Raw genomic sequence first — 25,985 nt, 5'->3', positions numbered from 1 at the left:
GTTGGCCTGTGTAATGGTATTCCACAGGGTCCTTAGACTCTGCTCCTTGGTTTTCAGTTTTTTTTTTTTTCCTTTCCGTTCCTCTGACACAATTCCCTTTGTCCTATCTTTAAGTTTGTTGATTTTTTTCATCTTCCTGCTCAAATCTGCCTTGAAAAACTCGAGTGAATTTTTATTTCAGTTATTATATCTTTCAACTCCAGAATATTTTTTGATTCTTTTTAAGGTTTTTCTTTTTTTCTTTAAATCTCTCTTGAGTTTTCTCTTTTGTTCTTTTTTTTTGATTTATCTAATTTTCCTTTCGTTCTTCGAACATCTTTAAGGTGGATGTTTTGAAGTCTTGTTTGAGTTGACCTGCTGTATCAGTTCTGTTACAGGGACAGTGTCTTTTGATTTTAATTTTTTCCATTTGAATGGGCCATGCTTTCCTATTTCTTTATACGCTTTGTTGTTGAAAACTGGACATTTGAAACTAATAAAATGGCAACTCTGGAAATAGATTCTTTTCCCTTCCCAGGGTTTGATGTCTATGTTATTGTTTTTGTGTTTGGGGTCTGTGTTGAGGATCAGCCTGAAGTATAAATTTTAAGATCTCTAGGTCTTTTATGAGCCTTTCCCTGGGTATGTGTAGTAACTTTGGGATTTTTTCTGTATATGTAGTTGTTTTGAATGTCATAGTCATTAATGTCTATCTTCTAAAAGGGGAAAAAGAAAACAATGAAGGGGCAGCCCTTGAAATTTCCTGGAAGTCATTTTAGCTGGTGGGAGAGGGGCTTTGAACAGTTGGCTGGTGAGGGTGCAATGGCATTGGCTACCCACCTTTTTGTACCTGTTATCAGAAGCAGTCAGAGCACAGATCCCTGATATTTGGAGGGTCCTTTTCCCCACCTGGACTCTCACAAGCTAAGTGCAGGCAGCTCTAGGAGCATATGCTGGGAAGTGGGATGGGGCATGGACAGCTATTGTGGAAAGAGCTGAAATTGATGGAAATGAGCCACAGTTTATTGTTGAAACATCCTCTAGAAGTTGCAAGCATGGATATAAACTCCTTTGCCCTTTTTTAAAATTTTATTTATTAAATTTATGATAAAAGGTACAGTTCACAAAGATAGACATCATAAACCATTAGACACCTAACAACAAAGAAACAAAGATACATAAAGCAAAAATCAGAACAGCTATAAAGGAAAAGAAAAATACAATCATAGTGACACATATTAGCATTTCTTTGAGTATTTTATCAAGTGCAAAAAAAAGAATAGGAACATCTTGAGTAATGTCATTAATAATTATAGTAGATTTCTATTCATATTAATAATGTTTGATCTTTTTAAAAGAAAGCCCTGAAGGTTGGTTTTCTTTATCATTAAATTTAATCTTTATACTGTGATATGTCTTGATTTGGGTCAGTTTTCCCAGGTGGTTGGTGGGAGTTCTTTCAGTGTGTTGATTTAGGTCTTTTTTTTATTTCTGGAAAGTTTTTGTTGATAGTAATTTTACAAATTAGTTCATTCTTCCCCAGGAACTTCAAGAATATGTGTGTTGTATCTTCTTTTCTATATCAGCACTCAATCTTAGATCCTTTTAACTTCTTTCTTTTAAGATTTCTTTATCATTTCTTGCATTTCTTCTTACTAAATTTTAATCAATTCTATTATTCCTTGGATACTTTGTACTTTTGTTTTTGATATGTTTTTATGTTTGATATGACTTGATCTTTTCTTTTCCTGAGTTTAATCATCCCTGTTTCATCTTTTTGTTGAATGTATTTTTTTCGCATCCAGTAATCCTTATTAAGAACATTTAATTCAGTTTAAAGTGTTGTGTTATAGATTTGTTTTTGATTTACGAGAATTTTTCTTAGCTGAGGTGTGTAGTTTTGCTTTAATGTGTAAAGCTGTGCCAGGTCTTAGTTGTGGCACGTGCAGTCTCTGAGGCACGTGGGATCTTTAGCTGTGGCTCTAATTCCCTGACCAGGGATTGATCCCGGCCCCACTTCATTGGGAGTGTGGAGTCTTAGCCATTGGACCACCAAGGAAATCCCTAGATTTGCTTTTTAAAAAAATTCTTACAGTAGCTTTATATGGAATTGGTTTGAATCTTTTTATTTCTTTGCATTTAATTGACCGGCGTCCTAATTCAAAAGCATTCTTCTGTCACTTCAATGATATGATGTTTCTTCAATGAATGTTGTTACTGCTGATCATGGTGGAGTGGAAAAGGGGTTGGTTTTCTTTTCATTTTTGTGAAATCCTGAATTTTACCCTCTTATGTTTCTTTTCCTTCACTACCCAGGAATGCTGAAAACTGGGTAAAATCTAGTTTTATATTTTTAAATAAATGTTTAAATAAATAAACATTTCTTTTTCATTTATGGTTTGGGTAAGGTTACCATTATTCTCCAGACCCAAAGTCTATATATAGACTTTTTGAAATTATTACTTTAGTGGTGGTGGTTGTTCAGTTGCCTAGTTGTGTCCGATTCTTTGCAACCCTATCAACTGTGGCACACTAGGTCTTCCTGTCTCTCACCATTCCAGTCTCCTGAAGTTTGCCCAAGTTCATGTTCATTGCATCAGTGATGTCATCCAGCCATCTTATCTTCTGACACCCTCTTCTCCTTCTGCCCTCAATCTTTCCCAGCATCAGGAACTTTTTCAGTAAGTTGGCTGTTTTCATCAGATGACCAAAATACTGGAGCTTCAGCTTCAGTCCTTCCAACGTGTTTTCAGGGTTGTACTTGAGTGGTAGCAAGGAAGAATTATCTTAATATTAATGAACTAACTAGTTCTATAAAAGTTCAACTCCCTTTTCATCTTAGTTATTTCATCTGTTTTTTTCTATCTTTTTTTGCCTGTTTTATATGAATACTTAGAGAACATGCGTTCACGGTTATTGGTTGTTTAAGAATTTACATGCTCTGCATTATTCAGTCAAGGTCTCAACTGTAACATAGCTGCGGGGAGACAGTATTTGAGTCTGTCTCCACTGCTTAATTAGTTTGTTATATTTAGCAATGTTCATCACCTCTCCGGAGCCACCATGTAAAAATGAGGTTGAGGAGAACATTTACCGACTAGAATTACTGAGTGAGATCAACATTGTAAAGCTCTTGAAACATTTAAGTGAATATTTATTGTTTCAAACACTTGACACACTAAAAAAGCCTTCCTTGTAGGTGAAAGGTGAAACCTGTTGCTAACATCCTTGTTTTCTAGGTTGCTGGAGGAGCCAATATAAGTCAGATTTCCGAAGCGCTGAGCTGCTACAGGAATAGATCGTGTTTTGTGAAGGAAGCCCTCTACAGGCTCTTCACAGAGACGTTTTCAACGCAAGTAACCATGCCTGCTATTTTAAAGGTAACTACAACTCAGAAATGTAATTTTTATAACTACTTATTACTTGATTCAGTTAAAGTTGTATAAAATTTGGAAAACTCAGCAGTGGCCACAGGACTGGAAAAGGTCAGTTTTCATTCCAATCCCAAAGAAAGGCAATGCCAGAGAATGCTCAAACTACTTGCTGACCTGCTTCTTGAGAAATCTGTATGCAGGTCAGGAAGCAACAGTTAGAACTGGACATGAAACAACAGACTGGTTCCAAATAGGAAAAGGAGTACGTCAAGGCTGTATATTGTCACCCTGCTTATTTAACTTCTAAGCAGAGTACATCATGAGAAACGCTGGGCTGGAAGAAGCACAAGCTGGAATCAAGATTGCTGGGAGAAATATCAATGAGCTCAGATATGCAGATGACACCACCCTTATGGCAGAAAGTGAAGAAGAACTAAAGAACCTCTTGATGAAAGTGAAAGAGGAGAGTGAAAAGGTTGGCTTAAAGCTCAACATTCAGAAAATGAAGATCATGGCATCTGATCTCATCCCTTCATAGCAAATAGATTGGGAGACAGTGAAAGACTTTATTTTTTTGGGCTCCAAAAAAGTCACTGCAGATGGTGACTGCAGCCATGAAATTAAAAGATGCTTACTCCTTGGAAGGAAAGCTATGACCAACCTTGACAGCTTATTAAAAAGCAGAGACATTACTTTGCCAACAAAGGTCCGTCTAGTCAAGGCTATGGTTTTTCCAGTGTTCATGTATGGATGTGAGAGTTGGACTATAAAGAAAGCTGAGCGCCGAAGAATTGATGCTTTTGAACTGTGGTGTTGGAGAAGACTCTTGAAAATCCCTTGTACTGCAAGGAGATCCAACCAGTCCATCCTAAAGGAGATCAGTCCTGAGTGTTCATTGGAAGGACTGATGTTGAAGCTGAAACTCCAAAACTTTGGCCACCTGATGCAAAGAGCTGACTCATTGGAAAAGACCCTGATTCTGGGAAGGATTGGGGGCAGGAGGAGAAGGGGACAACAGAGGATGAGATGGTTAGATGACATCACAGACTCAATGGACATGAGTTTGAGTAAACTCCGGGAGTTGGTGATGGACAGGGAGGCCTGGCATGCTGCCGTCCATGGGGTCGCAAAGTTGGACATGACTGAGCGACTGAACTGTACTCAACTGAGTAAACACATTGAATACAGTTACTTAATATGCCTTATTCTATTGTGAGTCACAGTGCCCACACAGCGGAAAAGAAAAGCAGTGGTAGGCTTAAATTGCCAGATCGTCTCATGTTTTGAGCATCTTAATCAATCTCAATTGTTCAGATTTTTGAATTTGATCTGAGCATGGGATGATAGAACCATTGCCTAAAACAGGACTTAATCTGAAAACATGAATTCACTTTGTATAAACATTCTTATTTATTCCTTTACTCTTTAAAATCTAAGAGAATAGTTGTTTTAAAAAAATAGCAACCACAGTATCCCTATAAGAATAGAACAAAACAGCAGTAATTGAAGGTAATTAATTCTAGCATTTAAAGTATTGTGAATAAAGTAAAGTTACCAGTATTGATAGGGTTAGACTTTGCTTTCCTTTACAGAAGGATGAATTTCTTTTAAATGTAGTTGGAAGAATTAAGTGGTTTGAGAAAGAAAACTGCCATTATTTAAAATTAAGTGTAAATTGAAGCCTTAAAATTATTGTTTTTATTATTTGTAATTTCTGCAGTTCCATAAAAATAGGCTATTTTTATGGCTATTTTTAGGCTATTTGTGTACCATGGAGAATTAGATTTACTCATAACTTAAAAATGATACTGTATAAAGGGAAAAACTCTGGATCTTAGTTTCCCATCTGTAAGGAGGAAATTGAATCAGATATTCTAAAAGTCCTTTTCATATCTAAGTGAGATTTTGTGATTTTTTTTATTGAAAATCATGTTTGTTTTACTTTCTATGTATTTATATTGCAGATGATGGCAATTACATGAAATCCTAAGAGCAGTTTACAATATAGAAAAAAACAGTTTCCATAGGAGCAGAGGTGTCAAAGTAAGGGGCTCTGGTCTTTCAGTGGTTCATAAACTCAGGGCTCATTTGTATATCAGCAGACTGGTCTCTGAGGAGGGGTGGGATCATTATCCCTATTTGATAGACAAAACAGATCGTGTTGTCCCTGAATGTTGGAGCAGGTATGGTATATACTTGGTATAACACCTTCATTTTAAATTTATTTCTAGGTCTACACAATATGTCTTCTATTAATAGTTACCTTTCTAATGTTAGGTTTTTTGTTTGTTTTGTGGCCATGCCTCGCAGCTTGTGGGATCTCAGTTCTCCAACCAGGAATTGAACCTGGGCCGTGGCAGTGAACACACAGAATCCTAACCACTAGTCCACCCGGCAACTCCCTAATGTTAGGTTTTATCACTTTTCAAATTCAAATTTCTTCCCTTCTTTTGGTGGATTCATCCCATCTCTTTGTCCACTTTGTGTTTTTCTCTATCACGTTTCCCTTCCCTAGTAATTCCCTTTCCATTCCACCCCCACCTCCATTTCCTATCCAGATCCTATCTGAGACCCTGCCTAAATGTGTTCTCTGAATGGAACTTTTGACTTCCATACCAGAAATGGTAGCTTGCTGTATGACCACCTCAGGCAGCACTTTATTTATACCTCTTGCATGGTGCTTTTTTGCCAGTTTCATCTTTTGACATCTCTTACAACGTTATTTGTTTACATGCCTTATTTCTTTCATAAGGCTTTATGCTAAGGAGTAGGATATAAGTGATTCCTGTTTATATCCCCTATAGTGCTTATCATAATGCCTTGGAGGGACTGAGGCTCGATAAATGATTGTGAAATCACAGGTGAGGAAACAGAGGTCCAGAGGAAGGAAGTGAGTTACCTAAAGTTACACAGCAAATTAATGACTTTGTTGGGGTTAGAAGGTATTGCTGGTGTCCTAAAAAATAAATGGTTAGGATGGGAAAAAACCTGTTACTTTTTATCCTGATAAGCAAGTATTTTTGATAACACAGAAATCAGACTGTGTAAAGAGTGCTCATGTTGTCATATGCCACTTACATTCTTCTGCAGCTTGTGGCTGTAGGAATGAGGAATCATCCGCTGGATTTGCCAGTGCAGTTCACAGCTAGTGCTTGTGCCCTCAACCTCACACGCCAGGGCCTGGCCAGGGGCATGCCTGTTCGTCTGTTGTCCGAGGTTACCTGTCTACTTTTCCAGGCTTTGAAAACTTTCCCCCATTACCAGCAGGTAATTCGATTGTAATATTTGACTGTGCTTCTTACTTGAGGACAGATACATGAAAAATATGTTTTATTTAGTCTGATTTTTCATCCTGAGAGAGAGAAGGAGGGAGAGGGGGGAGGGAGGGAGAAAAATAAATGCATGACTACTGTAGAAAAAATAAGAAATACAGATAAGTAATATGGTTTAAAAATTTTGCATTTATCAGAAAACGACTACCCAGAAACATCTACTGTTAACAGTTTGTTACATCTTATAGGCTTAGCAACATGTGTGCAAAATAGATTGAATTGAGTCATAGATCTAAATATAAAAGCTAAGTCATAGATCTAAATATGAAAGCCATAAAACTAGAAGGAAACATCAGAGTAGGCAACGTTTTCTTAGGATACAAAAAGCACACTTCATAAAAGAAAAATAATATATTAGAATTCATCAAATTAGAAGCTTCTGCTCAAACATGCACAGAGACATTAAAAAATGAAAAGATAATCCAGGACTGAGAAAAATGTCCACTATATATATATGACAGAGGACTTTTATCCAGAATGTAAAGGACTATTAAATTGGTAACACAAGATAAACAAACCAATTCTGTAAGAAGGCAGAAGGTTTGAACAGACACTCCGTGAAACAAAATAGTGCAGGTGACAACTGAGCACTTGAAAAGATGCTCAGTACCTTTACCTGTCAGGGAAATGCAAGTTAAAAGCACATGTGGATACACTGCACACTTAGATGGGCTTCCCAGGGGGCACTAGTGGGAAGGACCCTGCCTACCGGTGCAGGAGATGCAAGAGACACGGGTTTAATCCCTGGGTCCGGAAGATCCTCTGGAGTAGAAAATGGCACCCCACTCCAATGTTCTTGCCTGGAAAATTCCATGGACAGAGGCGCCCGGCAGGCTGCAAAGAGTCGAACTCTACTGATACACATCACGGCCTCACAGCACACAAAGATAACACTACACACCCCCTAGATTGGTTGAAATTTAAAAAGTGACAGTATCAGGTGTTGACAAAAGTGTAGAGAAACTGAAATTCTCATATGTTGATGTTAAGAATGAAAAATTATAAAACCAATCCAACAGTCTGGTAATTTCTTTGAAAGTTAGAGATATGCCTTTCATACTACACGGTTATTTCACTTGGAGAAATGAAATTATGTAGCCATATAGTGGCATACACAAATGCCCATAATGTCTTTATTGATTATCCCCCCAAACTGCAAACTTAATATCCAGCAATGGGTGAATATATAAACCAATAATGATATACTCATGTAAGGAAATACTACTTGGTGATAAAAAGAAGTGAAGTACTGATACATGCCACATGGATGAATCTCAAAAAACATTTTATGCTGAGCAAAATATGCTAGACATGATAAAATAGATACCATATGACTTTATGTGAAATCTTAGAAAAGACTAATCTTTAATGACAGTATGATTTTCTGAGGTTGAAATTTGCAAGTTAGGAATGGAGTGGGAAGTGTCACAGTGGAACTTTTCGGGGTAGTGGAAGTATTTTTTATGTTGATTGTGGTGGTGGGTAAAGTTATATATAATATATGTGAATGTGTCAGATCTGATTGAAATGTATACTTAAAGTTAAAATGGGAATCAATCTATTAGAATTACGGTAACATGATCTTTCCTGCTTAAAAGAAATCCGTACTTCCACTTTCTCTTGAGAAATTGGATGATCCTTCTCAGTTCAGTCTGAATTCCTACATGGCCATCATTAGTTGTAGCTGATTAACAGGGCCTGAATTGTCCAGTGTGCCGTAGTTCCTCCCGCCGGCCTGCTGTTTTGCACTCTGCCCTCTTCACTTGTCTATGTTGCTGCCTAGCTCCTGTTGGCATTCCAGCTTTGCTCCCCCTGCCTCACACAGTACACACTCACACACTACACACTCATACCCTGCTGTCATGGCAGTATATGCCGCTGGCCTACTCCTGGTCTTTCAAAGAGATGTTATGATTTTTATTACTATAGCTTTCCTAGAAGTCCTTTTCTCTCTCCTAGTTCAGTTCCTGCTAGTCATAGGTAGAAAGTAGAAGCTCTGTCACAGAGTTAGTTACGAGATCTGGTTCAGACACAGTCATTCATTAGATGGGCCAGGCGTCCAGGAATTGATTTAGATTGACGCACAGGCAGGCAGCTTTCCACATAGATCCTTCTAGGATTCAGGGGGAAGGGAGACTCCCTCTTTGCTAGAAAAGAGAAAGATTACTCTTTGGGCAAAGGTGAATGTTAGAGTTTAATAATAAGATTGATACCAGAAACTAATATAACATCGTAAACCAACTGTACTTCAATAAAAAAAAATTTTAAAAATTATAAAAAAAAATAGTAAGATTGAATGAAGAACTTGGAAAGGACCAGGTATCTAGCAGGCATTCAATAAGAAAAGCTTAGAACCTTCCAAATGCTTAGAACCTTTGTTCAGAACGGGTGTACATTTGCTCAAAATTATTTTTCTTTATTCCCTTAAAGTTACAGAAGAATTGTCTTCTCTCCTTAACCAATTCCAGGATTCTTGTGGATGTTCCATTCAACAGGCAAGTATAAAATTGGATGATCTGATTTTTGGGATATTGACCAGTATTACTCTGAGCTTTGTTGTCTGTTGGTTATTGGCCTAGCAGGGGTCTGATTGAGGCTGGGATAAAGCATTTGGGGAGAATGTTCTGTTCAGAAGTACTGTAGTTATAAATGTTGTCTCTCAAAGTGTGAGTCCATTTCAGGGCAGTCAGTGACGACGTGGGTGCTAGAGGGTTAAATATCGAATCAGGTTCTAGCTCTTCCATTATCCTTCCGCATGTCAGATCTTCCTGGATCAGGGATCAAACCTGTGTCTTCTACACTGGCAGTGGATTCTTCACCCCTGAGCCACCAGGGAAGCCTTGCTCTTCTCTTTTGCATACTCTTTTCTTCTCTTCTTTTTGCCAAATACTCTTGGTTTTCATAGCTGAGTCTTTATAAGTCCACAAGTATTTTTAAACAGGATTTGCTGGGGAGGTTGAATGACTTCTTAACTTCTCATGTATAGTTTACAAAGTTTATTGTAAGAAAAATACTGTTTTTTTAGGTTCGATGCTGCCAAGTTTGTTATGAGATGGCTCTGTAAGCATGAAAGCCCCAAGATGCAAGCCATGGCAGTGAGCATAACCTCCATTCTAGCCCTGCAGGTATGTGGTTGCTAAATGCAAGACCTCTTTCCCTAGTTGTAGTGCAGCAGTGATAGAGTTGGAAACATTTCACTTTCTGCTCTTTCGTTTCTAGCTCTCACCTGAGCAAACTGCACAACTCAAAGAGGAGGTTTTCATGGCAGTTAAGGTAGGTTGTCACTTCTAGAACTTTTCAATACAAGTAACAGTTTAAAAAATTAAAAACAGGTTAAAAGACTTATAAAATGAACAATCTGTAGGAGCTGCTACCCAGAAGAAGCTATTCTCTGCTCTTAAATAGCTGTTTCTTCTGGTATTTACCTCCATATTTCTAAATAAAACGCTTATACCTGCAGCTTTTTTTTTGTTTTGGCTGTGCTGTCTTCATTGTACTGTGAGCATTCTCTAGTTGCGGCATGTGGGGGCTTTTCTTGTTGTGGAGCTCAGCCTCAGGAGTTGTGGCATTTGGGCTCTAGAGCACTTGGGTTCTCTAGTTGCAGTAATGTTGCATGGCATGTGAGATCTTAGTGTACTCACACCTCTCCACCACCACCAGAGATTGAATCCATGTCCCCTGCATTGGAAGGTGGATTCTTAAGCACTGTACCACCAAGGAAGTACTACAGTTTCTTGATTTATCAGTTTTAGATGTTACCACCTGATTCTGCTGCTGTCAGTTCAGTTCAGTTCAGTTGTTCAGTCGTGTCCAACTCTTTGTGACCCTATGGACTGCAGCACGCCAGGCTCCCTGTCTATCACCAACACCCGGAGCTTACTAAGACTCATGTCCATCGAGTCAGTGATGCCATCCAACCATCTCATCCTCTGTCACCCTCTTCTGTTCCTGCCTTCATCTTTCCCAGCATCAGCATCTTTTCCAATGAGTCAGTTATTCGCATCAGGTGGCCAAAGTATTGGAGTTTCAGCTTCAGCATTAGTCCTTCCAGTGCATATTCAGGACTGATTTCCTTTAGGATGGACTGGTTTGATCTCCTTGCAGTCCAAGGGACTCTCAAGAGTGTTCTCCAACACCACAGTTCAAAAGCATCTGTTCTTCACGGTTAGTTGTTGTAAACTTCTTGGTGTCAGATCCTTTGTTCTTGAGGTCAGGTCATGGTGAGGTATCGAAGTTTCTGTAAATCTCCACCAACAAATGTTACTCTGTTTTACAAGAAAGGGCAAGGTCCTTAGGCAAAAATTTCACCCTCCAAGATCCAAGTCCTAGCTATGAGGCGGGGGTCCCTGCGGGGGTCAGTTACCCTGCCACAAATCATTATCCAGCACCCCGTCTGAGTTCTCTTGCCAGTGTCCAGGCCTGGCTGAAAAGGTGCATCTCAGTTGGCATCTCCCTCAGGGCCAGGTCTCCAGACCCTGCCCAGTTGTCATCTCTTAGGGAGCCAGGTGCCCTGGACCCAGGTGTTCCTCAGGCTCCTTGGGCTGTCCAAGTGGTAGGGGCTAGGTCTCACAAACTGCGTCCTATACAGACTGCCGCTGCTTTTAGATCAGAGGCAGGGGTGGGGGAGAGGGCCATCATCACCTCAGGGCCTGGCTCTGCCAGTGTGTGGCCTTGGCAAGGGTTGTGTGTCTCTATAGGACACAGGCCTCAGCCTGTTCTCTGGGCCCCCCCACTGATCCATGGCTGGGTGAGCTGGAGGCTCCAGGGAGGAGGCAGAGATCCACCTCTTACCTCACTCTGCACAGGACAACCACCACTCTGCCTACCATTGGTTGAATGGTCGCTCATTGGCAGTTGCTTGCTTGTAGGAGGGGCCTATTGCCCTGCCAACCAGTAACTGAGCAGGATCACTAATGGTCACTCACTGCCAGTTGCTGAGTTTAGGGAGGGGCCCACTTCACCACCAACCCATGGCTGAGCAACCTTAATAGCCTTTTGGTAACCATAGTCTGGTAAGGGGGAAAGTGGGGGCTAATGGCTGCAGCGCTGGCTGCATGCTAAGGGCTGTGCACAGCCATGCTGTATTACACTTTCGGTTCTTGCAGCTTTATTTTTATGAATTCTCTAGATGCATTCTCTCTGGCTGTATAAAATATTTGAGGTGGAATTATAACAGAGTGCTGCCAAGCACAGATCTTAGCACGTGGCCATCACTGTGTACTATTACTGTACACCCTGTTACCAGCCATTGATTGGTGCTGCAGTGGGCCCTCCCACAAGCGGCCAACTGTCAGTGAGTGACCATTAGTGGTCCTGCTCAACCATTGGTTGGCACAGGTCCCTCCCACAGGCTACCAGCTGTCAATGAGTGACCATTAACGGTCCTGCTCAACCATTGGTTGGCATCAGGCCCCTCCCACAGGCAACCAACTGTCAATGAGTGACTGTTAACAGGCCCATTCAGCAAACAGTCAGTGGAGTGGGGCTAGGTCCCACAAACTGCATCCTATAGGGATTGCAACTGCTATTAGATCACAGAGGCAGGGATGGGGGAGAGTGAGGTGAAAGGTCGATCGGGGTCTTTTCCCTGGGGACCTCCAGCTTACCTGGCCTTCGGCCTTTGGGTGAGCTGGGAGGCTCAGGGAACAGGCTAGGGGCTGTGTCCTGCAGGGCCCCAGAACCCTCGCCAGGGCCACCCACTTGCCTGGGCCCAGGCCTTGAGGCAGCGGTGAACCTCTCTCCTGTCTCTGCCTCTTGCCCTAGTGGCAGTGGCAGTCAGCATAGGGTGCAGTTGGCGGGACCTGGCCCCGACCATACCAGTGGCCTGAGGAGCCTGAAGGCCAGCTGGGTCCCTTGGCTCCTCAGTGATGATGGTGGGACAGGGCCTGGGGACAGGGCCCGGGGACAGGGCCCTGAGGGAGTTGCCAACTGAGGTCTGCTTCTTCAGCCAGGATCTGGACCTCAAAGGTGAAATTTTTGCCGAGGGACCTAGCCCTTTCTTGTCAGGACAGAGAATAATGTTTGTTGGTGGAGATTTACAGAAACACCTTACTTCACCATGACCCGACCTCAAGAACAAAGGGTCTGATACTAGGCCCTTTGTGGAAATGGCTGTCTCTTCCCTTTTACATGGTAGTCTAGCATGTTTGAAAGAAAGCGTGAGTACTAGCTCAGCTTTGATCTAGAAATATTCTAATATGAAGTGGTATGTTGGGATCTGTTAAAGTAGTTTTTTCAAGCTGTTAGGACATATGATTATGATACTAGTGTTATCCTCTAGCCATACTAACCTGCTCAGTGGCATAGAACAGACGGTTTTTCTTCTAGAATATCCCCCTGCTCCCTTCCCCCGATTCCCTGTGTCCTCATTCCTTGCTTAGCTGCCTTATCCTCTTTTTATTCCGGTCTCAGTTTAGATATTACCTTTTTCTGTGTTACTGAGTGTAAGCACAAGCCTATTCTGTTTGCCACATAGCAGACCAATCAGGAGATGAGTTGATGGAACAGGAAATAGATTTTAATCAGATAACTAGCAGACCAACAAGAGGCAGACTAGTGTCTCAGAAACCATCTTGCCTCAGGGACTCCCCTGGTGTCCAGTGGTTAAGAATCCACCTTGCAGTGCAGAGGAAGTGGGTTCAATCCCTGCTCGGGGAACTAAGATCCCACATGCTGCGGAGCAGCTAAGCCAGCATACAGCAGTCACCGAGGCCTGACACTACTTAGAAGGTCCTTGTGCCTCAAGGAGCCCTCATGGTGTGACAAAGGTCCTGCATGCAGCAACTAAGACTTGATGTTGCCAAATAGATAAATATTAAGAAAATTATTTTTAAAAGCACCAAACCCATCCTACCCAACCGTAACTGAGATGAGGTGTGGACTCGTTTTACATACAGGAGGGGAGAGGGGCTCGCTTGGCACTGACCGGTGGCTGAGCAGGGTCAGTGATGGTCACATGTTGACAGTTGCTCTCTTCAGGAGAGGGGCCCACGTTGTGCCCACTGACGGCTGAGCCGGGCTGCTATAGCTTGCACCTGCCTTGCTGCCACCACACTCTGCGCAGAACAGTGCGACCTCAGAAAGCGGCCAGGTCTGAAGAACTGCCAGGTCACTCCAGCATGTTGTAGCTCTGGGTGGGGAGAAGCCCAAGGCGCACAAGCAGTGGAGACCACAGTGGCTACGTGGAGGCAGCTGACACGCCCCTCCCTGGGACTGCTGTCTGAGGCAGGGGTGCCGTGGGTTCAGCCCATACTGACTCCACTGGTCAGCTCATGACTAATGAGGTGGCCCAGGTGCGATTGTACCCAGAGAGGAGCTCTAGCTTGCCCACCTGTGCAGTGGGTAGGCGGCAGGCATGGACCAGTGGGGTCTGTGTCGCTGCGTGCAGAGAGGTGCAGTGTGGTGCCTAGAGGTTGGTGCCAGGGATGGGGGAGGGAAGGGCCTATCACACTTTGGGAAGGCTGCTGTTACATTTGGAGGTTTCTCACACCTTTTCTAAAGAAAATTCTTAGGCTTTTATGTGTTTCCTTCAGAGCATTTACCAAATCTTAAAATTCTTTTATTTAGTTGAGAAAAACCAATTATCTTTTTTTAAAAATCTGTCTCTTTTACCTGAATATGTGCCTGCCTTCCAAAAGGTGTTGACTAGATACTCTTAGTACATGAATAATGGAATAGCTAATATGTACTTGATTATGAAGTTTATTAATAAGCACGACAAACTAGATTAAGTGATTATTAAACTTTAATATTTTTTTCTTTTGAACCTCACAAAAACCCTAGGAAATAAGTGTAACTCATTTTACAGAGAGAAGGTAGGCACCAAAGCTATTAAGTGGTCAAACTGGGTTTAGAACCTCGGTTTGATTCTAAAGCTTTTCTTAACCATTGCTTTCCTTATATTGGAAACAGATGAGTCAGTCACCAGCATATCTAACTCTCTTTTTCTTTTTTAGGAACTTCTAGCAATAGTAAAACAGAAGACTGCTGAGAATCTAGATGACGTCACCCTCTTGTTTACTTTGAAAGCACTTTGGAATCTTACAGAACAGTCTCCAGCTGCTTGTAGGCACTTTATTGAAAATCAAGGATTGGCAATCTTCATCCAAGTCTTGGAGGTGGGAAGACAGGATTGAGTTTGTCTGTAAAGTTATTTTCTTCATGATAAAATAACCTGTATATTCTTTTCACAGACTTTTTCAGAGACAGCAATACAAAGCAAAGTACTTGGTCTTTTGGTAAGCTGAATTGTTTTGAATTAATTGTAATTGATTAAACAATAAGAAAACTAACACTTATGTGTTACCTACTATGTGCTAGGCACTTTTGTAAGCAGTTTACATTAACTTGTTTGATCTTCACACCATCTCTATAAAGTAAATACCATTATATATGAGTCAGCTATTGCTGTAAACAAACTACAGCTTAAAACAGCATCCATTTTATTTACTTGTGAATCTGTGGGTCAGCAGTTTGAACTCAGCTCAGCTGTGCCGTTCTGCTGGTCTTACGTGGTTACGCATGTCACTGTAGTCGTCGGTGGCTGAGCTAGACCTAGGTGCTCCAGGATGACCTGACTCTCATCTCTGGCAGTTGGTGCAGGCTGTTAGCTGGGCCTTGTGTCTCTATGAGCTTCCTCACTTGGCGGTTTCAGGGTGGTGGTAGAAAGCAAGTCCACTGCACAAGTGCTGCTTCAACTTCCGCTTATGTCAGATTTTCTAATGTCTGACTGGTCAAAAGCAGGTTATACAGTCTGGGGTGTTTGCCAGCAACCACTTCTCCAGTTGTGTGACACCAGCTGGATGTCCTACAGTTCGATTCAGTTAAATTCTGTCACTGACTATCAGGCATTAGCATCAGATCCTAAAAAGCTCGGTTCCGCAAGTCTGCCTCCACTTTAGTTGCCAGCTGTTAAGTTCAGAGCTACTCCTACTTCTGACTGACTTTAAGTTGAGGGATTCCACAACCCCTTCCTCAGGTTGGTAATTTGCTAGAATGGCTCACAGAACTTGGGAAGGCACTTTATTTGGTATTTTTAAAATGTATATTTATTTGACCGTGCTCGGTCTTATTTATGGCATGTGGGATCTTCATTGTGGCATGCAAGATCTTTAGTTGTGGCATTGTGGAATGTAGTTGTAGTATGCAGACTCTTGGTTGCAGCATGTAGGGTCTAATTCTCTGACCAGGGATCAAAACTGGGCCCCATGCATTGCGAGTGTGGAGTCTTAGCCACTGGACCACCAGGGAAGTCCCAAAGGAAAGATTTTTCTTGGCTGTGTCCCCCATGGCATGGGGGAATCTTTATTTCCCAGCGAGGGATTGAATCACTGCTCCCTGCAGTGAAAGTGCAGAGTCCTAACCACTGTGTGTTCGTGCTAAGTCGCTTCAGTCATGTCTGACTCTTTTTGACCCTATGGACTAGCCTGCCAGACTCCTGTCCATGGAATTCTCCAGGGAAGAATACTGGAGTGGGTTGCTGTGCCCTCCTGCAGGGGATCTTACCAACCCAGGGATCGAACCCACGTCTCTTTCTTCTACAATGGCATGCAGGTTCTTTACCACTGGTGCCCACCTGGGAAGCCCCCCTAACCACTGTCCTACCAGGTAAAGTCCCCTGCTATTTTTAATTTATTATAGATACAACTCAGAAAAAGTCAAATGAAAGAGATATGTTGTCTCCAGCAAGAAACTCTTATTCCTGGAGCTGCAAGGAAATGAATCCTACCAATAGTCTGAGTGAGCTTGAAAGTAGTCTCCCCACCCCACCTTACCCATTGGAGCCTGCAGATGTGAGCATGCAGCCCAGCCAGCACTTTGACTTGCAGGCTTGTGAAACCCAGCTGAGCAAGGCCCGTTCAAACTGTGAGAGGAAAAATGTGTGTTGTTTTAAGCCACTGAGTTTGCGTTAAACTTGTTACACAGCATCAAAAACTAATACAGTACACAAAATAGTGAAACTACTACCTGCCTTTCATTGTTACTGTTAACACTAACGTAACATATCGCAGGCCCCGGGAATGTTAAGTTTTTGAGTCAGACCTGGATTTGTAATCTACTCCAACCAGTTGTTAGCGATGTGAAGCTGACAAGTTAGTCTTTCTGAGTGTCAGACTTCTTTGTAGGACTATCAAAGATTAAATGAGATGAGGCAGATTAAAAAAGACATTTCAGTCTATCTAAGCACAGTGCCTGGCACTTAGTAAGTGCTTCCTCAATGATTGGTTCTTACTAATAATCTTTGTCATCAAGGGGATGGGTTTGTAGTAGATGTGAGGCTAAATCAGAGGGAGGAGGGGGGACTGAGTGTTCTTATATGTATCTGAGCTGAGCAGTAAGAGAGGGAGAGGAACCAGTTCCTGATAGCCTCTACTCCATCTGCCCCATAGAACAATGTAGCTGAAGTCAGAGAACTCTTTTCCAAGTTGATTACTGAAGATGTGGTAAAGCATATCAGCAGCTTGCTCCATAGCAAGGAATTGGAAGTCAGCTATTTAGCTGCAGGCATCATAGCCCACCTGACATCTGACAAACAGCCCTGGATATCCTGTGACCTCCAGAGGACAGCACTTCTCCAGGATCTGGTATAAGGACTGTTCCTCTTTACAAAATCCAGAGTCATCTCTTCTTGCAGAAAACTTATTTTTCTAGATCATAAGAGTTTTTGAAATATGTGTTAATTGTAGAAAATGGGAAAGATAGAATCATCCACACCCATCCACACCTTACCACCCAAAGCTAACCTCTATTATCATTTTTGGCATTCTTTCTGATACTTTGCTTTTATAAAATTAAGCATGCAAACAGTTTATATAGGTTATTCCACTTCTGTTTCCCACTTTCAGCTCTTTTTAAAGCTGTTTCTTTTGGTGTTTACCTTCTTATCTCTAACATATGTTGTTATGCCTTGACTTTGTAGTTTTAGACGTTGTCAGTTTATTTCCCACTTTGGAAAATGAAAATTCCCAGTGCACATCTGTTCTTATACTCCAAGTATATGTCTTTCAGTACCTTCAAACATATTCTGTCCACGTCAGCTTCTTTCCCAAGCCTCTGTTTTTGTTCCATCTGTTAGATATAGCTGTTAGATATATTTTGTATATCTGTTAGATCCCAGGAAGTCCCTTTACTGTTGTCCTGAAGATTCTCTTTGCTCTCTCATGTTGGATTCCCTGTTTCCTGGATTGCATACCTTCCTGTTCTTTGGTATACTCCCTCATTCTGTTGGGTCATATCCTCCAGTAGCTTCCTAAGAGATGTATGAAAAGAATTTGAAACCTTTTATATTTGAAAGACCTTTATTTTACATTCACCTTTAGTTGATCAAATGGCTGGATATAGAACTCAAGTACTGAAATATTTTCCTTTCACGTTTCTAGGTCATTGCCCCATTGTCTGATATTTCTTGGTATCACTGTTGAGAAGTCCTGTGCCATTTTTCTTTGGAAGCTTTAAGATCTTTATCTTTATTGTTTGGAAATCTCAGTGATGTGCCTTGATACGAGTTTACTTTCATCTGTTCCATTGGCTACTTACTGCTCTGGAATCTTGTTTTCCTTCAGTTCTAGGAGATTTCTTTCTGTCCTTTTCATTCCTCCGTCCCTTCTTCTTTTGCCTTTACTTCCTTCCTTCCTTCTTTCCTCTTTTTCTCCCTGCCTCCCTCCCTTGCTTAATTCCTATTCTCCTGATTGAAAATCATAAGCTTGGCTTCCAGCAGTCTAAACACCCATAGAAGGATAGAGTTGAGGGCAGGGGCACCTCAGCATTTAGTATTTAAATTTTTCACTTTAGCCCCCTGTTTTTAGCATGGTACTTCCAACCTCAATTGTTCATAGGGTTGCCCAGTCCAAAAATTTTTGTAAGGGGTGGTAGAGGAGATCCGGTAGTCTCGATTCTTTGGTACTTTCAACCAGTCCTCCTGTTTTTAACCCTACCTGTAATCTCACTTCCTGAAATACTTTGTATGCCCAGTTTTTAAGTCTGTTAGGGGTTCTGTTCAAAATGGTTTTTTTTTTTAACCTTCCCCAGTGCTAATCTATTAAATCACTTACCATCTTCTTCTGCTTTGTTTCATGTGTGTTTATCTTCTTTTAAACCAGTTGTACTGTTCCGTTCATGCTCAGTCTTCCGTCTTTAAACAGAAGTCCCTTTCTGGTGTATTGTTTTCCACATGACTTTCTTCATATTCTGCGTATTTAACGGCTGTCTAATTAATAGCTGATTGGTTAGGTATACCTAAATTTGAGTAGTCCTCAATTTTGAAAATTTATATTGTTTCATATGTATATAATTACAAATTACATGAAGCAATACTAAAATCTTGATTTCTCTTTTTGTGTAGTATGCAACCATCCAGAAATGGCCAAGTTCAAGTTGTAAGATGACAGCTTTGGTCACTTACAGGTAATTTCATGATGGTGTAGTGCTTCTCTTAAAGCTTGTCCTCAGTCTACTCACTCTGTAGAGGCTATGGTATAATAAAGTATTAGAATCAAATAGCCTTGTATTCAAATCTGATTTCTTTGTGATACTTGTAAAATCACTTTAAGAAAATCTCTGAGACTTAGTTTTTGTCATCTGTAAAATGAAGGTGGCAGTGTACAATATTGAGGGTGGAATCAGTTATTGAATGTATAGTGTCTAACAGAATATAATTTCTTAAATGCTAGTTCCAATTATATGCTCAGCAATACATCTGTCTTAATGAAGAATTGACTCTGGGGGTGGCTGCGGGGATGTTGAAAATTATTATTATATCCCTGATGTTAGCTTGAGTTCTGAAGAAACATCTTCTTTGTACTTATTTAGATCCTTCAAGGCCTTTTTCCCGCTCCTTGGCAACTTCTCTCAACCAGAGGTTCAACTCTGGGCACTATGGGCCATGTATCATGTCTGCAGTAAAAACCGTATGTATTTAAAGATAATTGTTTTTTAGCTATTTTTTTGTGTAAGGATTAAGTTCAAGATGGAATGTTGAAAAATTGTTCTCTTATGTCCTGATTTTAACACTTTTTAAGAAGAAACTGAAGAGCTTGTATTAGTATAAAAAATGCTACAGAATTATTATTTATTTGGGGATGGATGGTAAGCAATATAGAAAGTGAAAGTGTGCTCCCGCTCCTATTCCCCACAGGCAAGCACTGTTCATTAGCTAACGATAACTATCCTTCCAGGTAATTTTCTGTATATATGCTATAGTTATCATATACTATATGTGCATATGTTTTTAGAGAAAATGGGCTCATTCTGTGCATGGTATCATATACCTTTCTCTTTTTCACTGAATATTTTATCATGATACTGTCTTTCCTATAAGTAATACATAGATTTGCCTTTTTGTAGTGGTTTGTGGGAGACTGAGGGGCCAGATGTCAGGAGTTGTTTCTCAGGCAAATTAAATGTTTTTCCACATTTGCTGCTTTAAATTCCTCTTGGGAATTCTTGGCTTTTTTTCTTTGCTAAGGATTATTACTAAAATTTTTGCTTGTATTATAAAAGAATTATAGACTTTAATTCTATATAAAAGAATTAAAGAATTTGTATTATAAAAAGGATTATAGACTATAATTTTATGCTGAAAAATCTTAAAGGTATAAATTTTAGAATTAATGAAATGTTTAACTATCAAAAGCATAAACTATCTTAAAATAGCTTTAACAAGTATTAGGGCCTATGTGCAAAGAACTCTAGGAAATAATTTATAGACTGAAATAATTATGGACATATTATATCCTCATTTCTTTTCTATTTCACATATATAATACAGTTTAAGTGAATGAATACAGTAAGTGATGAGGAATCTGAAGATTATTCTAAAGCTAAAGTGGCAGAATAATTAGGAAAGAACTGATAGAGAAAAATGGTTTTTAGGAGCTTGCCCTAACACTTCTCTTTATTTTTGACTAAGCGGGTGAGATCTTAATTTCCCCAGGAGGTATTGAGCCTGGGCCCCTACAGTGGGATCTTAGAGTCCTAACCAGTGGACCACCAGGGGAAACACACACACACACACACACACTGTATATATTTAGGAAAGATGCATATGTCTGGTGATTAAGAGAACAGACCCCAGAACCAGACTATTTGAACTTTACTCCCTGTTTCTCCATTTACTAACGCTGGGAGCTTGGGCAAGTTACTTAACTTTTCTGTGCCCCAGTTTCCTCATCTGTAAGTGGGGGTCCAAGTAGCTGTTTTATAGGACTGTTATGAGAATTAAATGAGTTAACATTTGCAAAGCATTTAAACATTGCTTGGCTTATAGTATTAGCATTTGCACATAGCATAGTATTAGTACAAGCATAGTACACTTACCAAATATAATCTGCAGAGCTGAGTCAAAATGTTATGAATGTTTATAATTTTGGTGGGTATTGCTAAACTGCCTTCCAAAGAGTTGATTACCAGTTTGCATTCCCATCAGCAACATATGAGAGCTTGCAGTTTTCTTTTATTGTTGCAAAAAACTTTTAGTTGAATCTTTGATCTTTGCCAATCTAAGGTGAAAGTGATTCTAACTTGACATTTTAAGTAACTGTCTTTTCTTACATTTGGATTGTCTGTTGGTTTCTTTTGCTTACTTTTTGTTTACTGTTTTTTTTTTTAATCTTTTTCTTTTTAATTTGAAGGAACTGTTGCAAATATTTTTTTCCAGTTTATTGTCTTGATTTTATTCATTGTTTTTGCTAGTCATTATTTTGTTCCATGGCCTCTGGACTTCAGATCATGGTTATACCTTACAAAATTGATGAGATTTTCAGAAATTTTCTTTTAAAATATTACCCTCCAGCTATTCTCTCTATTCCTTTCTTATAACAAACATTTATCAGAAATATCTTATACCTTCTCTCAATCAGTCCTACATATCTTGTATCCATTAAAAAAAAAGTATCCATGTCTTTGTTTCTTTTTACTGCATTCTTGGTTGTCTTAGTTGTGTGTTTTTTTCTTTTTAAGATTTTTATTGATGTGGATGGACCATTTTAAACTCTTTATTGAATTTGTTATTTGCTTCTGTGTGTGTGTGTGTGTTTTTGTTAATGTTTTGTGTTTTTGGCCATGAGGCATATGAGATCTTAGCTCCCAATCGGGGATCAAACCCATGTCCCCTGCATTGGAAGGCAAAGTCTTAACCACTAGTCACCAGGGAAGTCCTTTAGATGTGTTTTGGATCGTGGTTTCTGTGTTTAATGGACTATTTCACTGATTAAGAGACTCCTTTTCACACTGAGTTATGGACATGTCCCTTTAGTACAGTTTTGTATTTGCTTCTGTTAAGTGTTCTGGAGGTTTTCCTGGGATTGGTCTAATCCTTATATTAATTTCTCAGCTCAAGGATTCCAAGAACATTTAGGCTAGTATAAATTCAACCCCTGTACCAACTTGGGACTCAGGAAGGACTTCTCCCCAGAACCCAGGCCAAGATAGAGATGTTTCATTGTCTTATCCCGTGTCTTGTTTGGCCTTTAGAGGGGGCAAATGTGTGCATTATTTCTGCTTCTGACTTCCTAAAGTTAAAGTCGAAATTCCTAGATTACTGAAACTGACAGTCCCTTTCTACTGCAGAAAAGTTACAGGTGAGGTTACGTGAGCTTTAAGTGCTTTTTTTTTTGCTCTTTCTGTCTGACTCCTTGACAGTTCCTTTACTTTGTACACTCAACCATGAATTAAAAATTTTTCAATTATATTTTATCCAGCCTCTGGTATTTTTAGGTTGTCTAGCTCAGCATACTGCCTGAACATGAAATGTTTATTATTTTTGTAATAAAAGAAGTTCTTATCCTTTTAGCTAGAGTTGTCTGGAAATAGACTTAATAAAATAATCATCCATTATCAAATTGCATAAGCCAAGCATTATTGGCATCTTTAAAATGATGAATGTGGCAATTGGGAATATTTAAATCACCAACTTGAACATCAGGTTTCTTTGCTTGATTTTCTTTCAGCCAGCAAATACTGCAAGATGTTAGTTGAAGAAGAAGGATTGCAGCTTTTGTGTGACATCCGGGAGCACAGTGAGGCAGACCCCCAAGCACAGCAGATTGCAGCCTCCATTGTAGATGACTTCAAAATGCATTTTATGAATTACCAGAGACCCTCTCTCTGTTGAAGGCCCTTCTTAATCTCAGGGCCTCAGAGGTTCTGTGTCTTCAGTATCAGGCCTTCTGCTGTATCAGCAATCAAATGTTGGATTGAAACAAGTTGTTGTTGGAGTTCGTGAGCTGACCACCTTGTTGGCCTTTTGGGGGATGATTTTCTGTAAGTTAAAAGAAATTTGGATTTGTGTGATAGCTATAATCTCAAATCAAGTTGGAATCATTCTTGGAATACCTTTTCAGTAGTTTTGAAAAATCAAGCCCTGGACTTTGTGGGAAGACCTGTAAGCTTTTGTTAGAATAGTTAATTTTCTCTAGCCCTGGCCAATTTCTTAACTGAGTATTTGTCAGAGGAAAGAAAAAAAGAAATACCTATGGGGGACCTCTGTATTTATGTTAAATTTCATGGTTGAAAGAATCTCCTGAATTGTGATTCCTGGCTATATGAGGCCTTTGGAAAAGAAATACATGAAAGAGTTCTAGGAAACACGTGTGTTTAAATGTATTGTTTGGAAGCAGAACCTCTTTTGGAGGGAAGGGAAAAATTTTTTTTGATACATACCAAATTACCTTCCACTTGTTGGGTGGAGGAAAGAGAAATACATTTTTATGAATTTTGGATAGTCTACCTTTGACCTTTTTTCCTCCAACTTTATACATTAGACTGAATGAGCATAATAACATTGTGGGTAATTGGTGCTGGTGGGGCCTGGTCACAGGACTGAGAAGTGTTCAGATGAAAGATTATATAGCGAGTATAAATCTCAATCCCTCAGATTTTTAGTTTGAGTGGGACTGTGACCAAAACAGAGGAAGGACTGTGCCAAAGATTTAAAGAGGTGCTCTTACCTAACTTGGATGAGATAAGTAACGAGCTTTTCTGAGAACCAACCTCAACCCCAGTATAAGCTATGAGAGGCTTTTGTTTGTGTCCTCTGCAAACATGCTCTATGGAATAAAGTCCTTCCTCACCTTACTATTGGCAATCAATGAAACATGTTATGCCATTCATCTAAATTTTTCAAAGAAACAAAATTTTTTTTAATTGGTAGCTTATTTTAGGACTAGACTTTTATACTGTAAGCTGGCCAGAGTCTTAACTGGAATGCCCCATATCATCTTTTGAAATCAAATGAGGTTTATTCTTATTCTAAATTGTTTTTTCAAACTATCGCTCACTGGTGTCCCACTGGATAAGTGGAATTTGTGACCTACTTCCTTCAATAGCCCTGAAACTCCACAGATTTTCTCGCTCACTCTTCTGTATGACTCTAAAAGTATGTCTTAGTTTCCTGACCTGGGTTCCATATGTCAGAACATGCTGTTACCAGATACTAGTTTGGGCTGATGTGAGGAGGATGAGTGGGAAATAGTGGCTGTTGAGGTCCAGTTCAGCACTGAGTACCTCTGTACGTTTTCTCTGATTTTCGACAGTCCTCTGGGATAGTTTTATTCTCCCCACTTAACAGATAAGGAGAAGGAAGTACAGCAAGATGGTTACTTTCCTAAGTAGACAAATACTGCTCATGTGGTTGGTGCTGACTCCTAAGACTTGGGTTCTTGTCTTACTTTCCTTCCAGGAAATGAGTACAGCTTTGAGGCACATTTGTTTTTAAAAGCAAGTCAACAGTGTTACTGGTCTGTGTCCATGCCCATGCCCATGGTTCAGTAACTCCTGAGCCTGCCCAGGCACAGGCTGAGGAAGCTCAGACCAGTTAAAGAATGACCACATGACTGTCTCTTGCCCTGCCCTGGTATAGGAGGAGGGCTGCTGAGGCTAGTGTGCACATGTGTATATCAGCCCCCCTTTATTTCAAAGTGCCATCATCTTGCTCACTTTTTTGCTTGTGCTGTTCCCCTCAGTTTTCCTCTTCTTGGCCTCCATTGCCTGTTCGATTCTTCAGCCTTCAACTGCAGTATTACCTGTCCATTTCTTAATCTTCTGTGTTGTCCACCTGAGTTAATCGTTCCCTTCTCAGGGCTCCCGAAAGTTACTAAATGCACTAGCAAAGATTTGCCTGCCACCCTACAGTTTACAAAAGGTTTTCACAGCAGTGATTTCATCTGGTTCTTAAAAGAACACTGTACATTAATCATAACTCATGTTTATGGAATATCAGGTATTTTATTTATTATTTTTTTAACCCTCAAAACAGGTTCATTATAGTTGAGGAGGCTGAGGCAAACAGTGAGTAACTGGCAGAGAGCTGAGTCTATTCAACCACAACCAAGGTTTCCTTATTATCTCTGTTGTACTGAGGGAGAAACAGGGCCGTTGTGGGGTGGTTCTTACAGCCTCTTGCCATCTCTGGTGAGCACCTAATAACCGAGACGCAGAGGTCAGGCCTGAGTGCCAGTGCTGTAAAGGCCCAGAGGGGTCTGTTTTATCCTTAGTTTATCGCTCTATTAGGGAGAGACAGGTATGCTCCAAAGCAAGCCCGACTCCAGCGATGAGCTCGCCTGGGTGAGGAGTAATGAAGGGAGCAGTAGCTGGCATCGTCAGCACCCTGGTACCAGGCACCATGCCTGTCATTTCCTGTCCGTCATTGTGCTTGTGAGGCAGCTGGAACCCAGAGAGGTGCAATGATGAGGGCAGAGGCTGCACTTCTTCCTCCCGGATCCTGCCTGTAAGGTATGCATCTCTCTTGCTTCAGGTTAAATGGAGGTCACTCGCCAACAAATCTGGGGAGGCGCTTCTCCCTGAAAGCAGCCATGCCTTCCAGCCGATCCCGGGTTGGGATGTTCTGAAACAACATACAGAGTATCAGTTTGCAGGGACAGGTCCATAAACCAGTAAAGACTTACTCAAGGTTGTTCAGCCCATGGCGAGGCCAGAATCCAAGTCTTTCACTGTCTTTGGACTCTGGTGTTGGGTCATGCAAACCTGTGGGCCTTGGTGACTCCTTGGTCTCCTCACACCAGCCTGATTTTGAGCACAGTATACATCTGAGAGCTCACAGTCTCATTCAGCAGTCTGAAATGAGGCTACTTGGTAGAAAAGACTAGGCTTTGGGGTAAGAGCTCTGGCTTTGAATCCTGGTGTGCATTTGGTTTACATCAAGTTCTACAAGTTCCCAAACCCCCGTTTAGGAGGATTTTTTGTTACTTGTTAGCCTGGAGATTAATGTTTTTGACTCACTAAGGAGTAAGGGGCTAAGTGGGTCAGCCACAGTTTATTGTCCCACCATCGAGCATACACAACCTAT

General features: G+C 40.6%; 2 protein-coding genes across 2 annotated transcripts in view; one reads left to right on the top strand and one right to left on the bottom strand.

Moving 5' to 3' along the window:
• Positions 1-22,793, top strand: part of ZYG11A (zyg-11 family member A, cell cycle regulator) — a 65,194-nt gene extending 42,401 nt beyond the window's left edge. Inside the window, exons 4-14 of the mRNA XM_052637546.1 lie at positions 3,219-3,359; positions 6,444-6,620; positions 9,116-9,180; positions 9,711-9,810; positions 9,905-9,958; positions 14,641-14,802; positions 14,878-14,922; positions 17,074-17,268; positions 19,026-19,087; positions 19,493-19,590; positions 22,630-22,793. Of these exons, the coding sequence (XP_052493506.1) occupies positions 3,219-3,359; positions 6,444-6,620; positions 9,116-9,180; positions 9,711-9,810; positions 9,905-9,958; positions 14,641-14,802; positions 14,878-14,922; positions 17,074-17,268; positions 19,026-19,087; positions 19,493-19,590; positions 22,630-22,793 (1,263 nt within the window). The remainder of the gene's footprint in view (positions 1-3,218; positions 3,360-6,443; positions 6,621-9,115; positions 9,181-9,710; positions 9,811-9,904; positions 9,959-14,640; positions 14,803-14,877; positions 14,923-17,073; positions 17,269-19,025; positions 19,088-19,492; positions 19,591-22,629) is intronic.
• A 2,100-nt stretch (positions 22,794-24,893) lies between these two features.
• ECHDC2 (enoyl-CoA hydratase domain containing 2) overlaps positions 24,894-25,985 on the bottom strand; it is a 30,021-nt gene continuing 28,929 nt past the window's right edge. The window contains exon 10 of the mRNA XM_052637962.1: positions 24,894-25,523. Coding sequence (XP_052493922.1) covers positions 25,446-25,523 — 78 coding nt within the window. The 3' untranslated portion in view covers positions 24,894-25,445. The remainder of the gene's footprint in view (positions 25,524-25,985) is intronic.

This window comes from Budorcas taxicolor, chromosome 3 (assembly GCF_023091745.1).
Source record: "Budorcas taxicolor isolate Tak-1 chromosome 3, Takin1.1, whole genome shotgun sequence".
Taxonomy (NCBI): domain Eukaryota; kingdom Metazoa; phylum Chordata; class Mammalia; order Artiodactyla; family Bovidae; genus Budorcas; species Budorcas taxicolor.
Note: the sequence above shows the minus strand (reverse complement) of the source record. Positions and strands in the feature narration are given on the sequence as shown.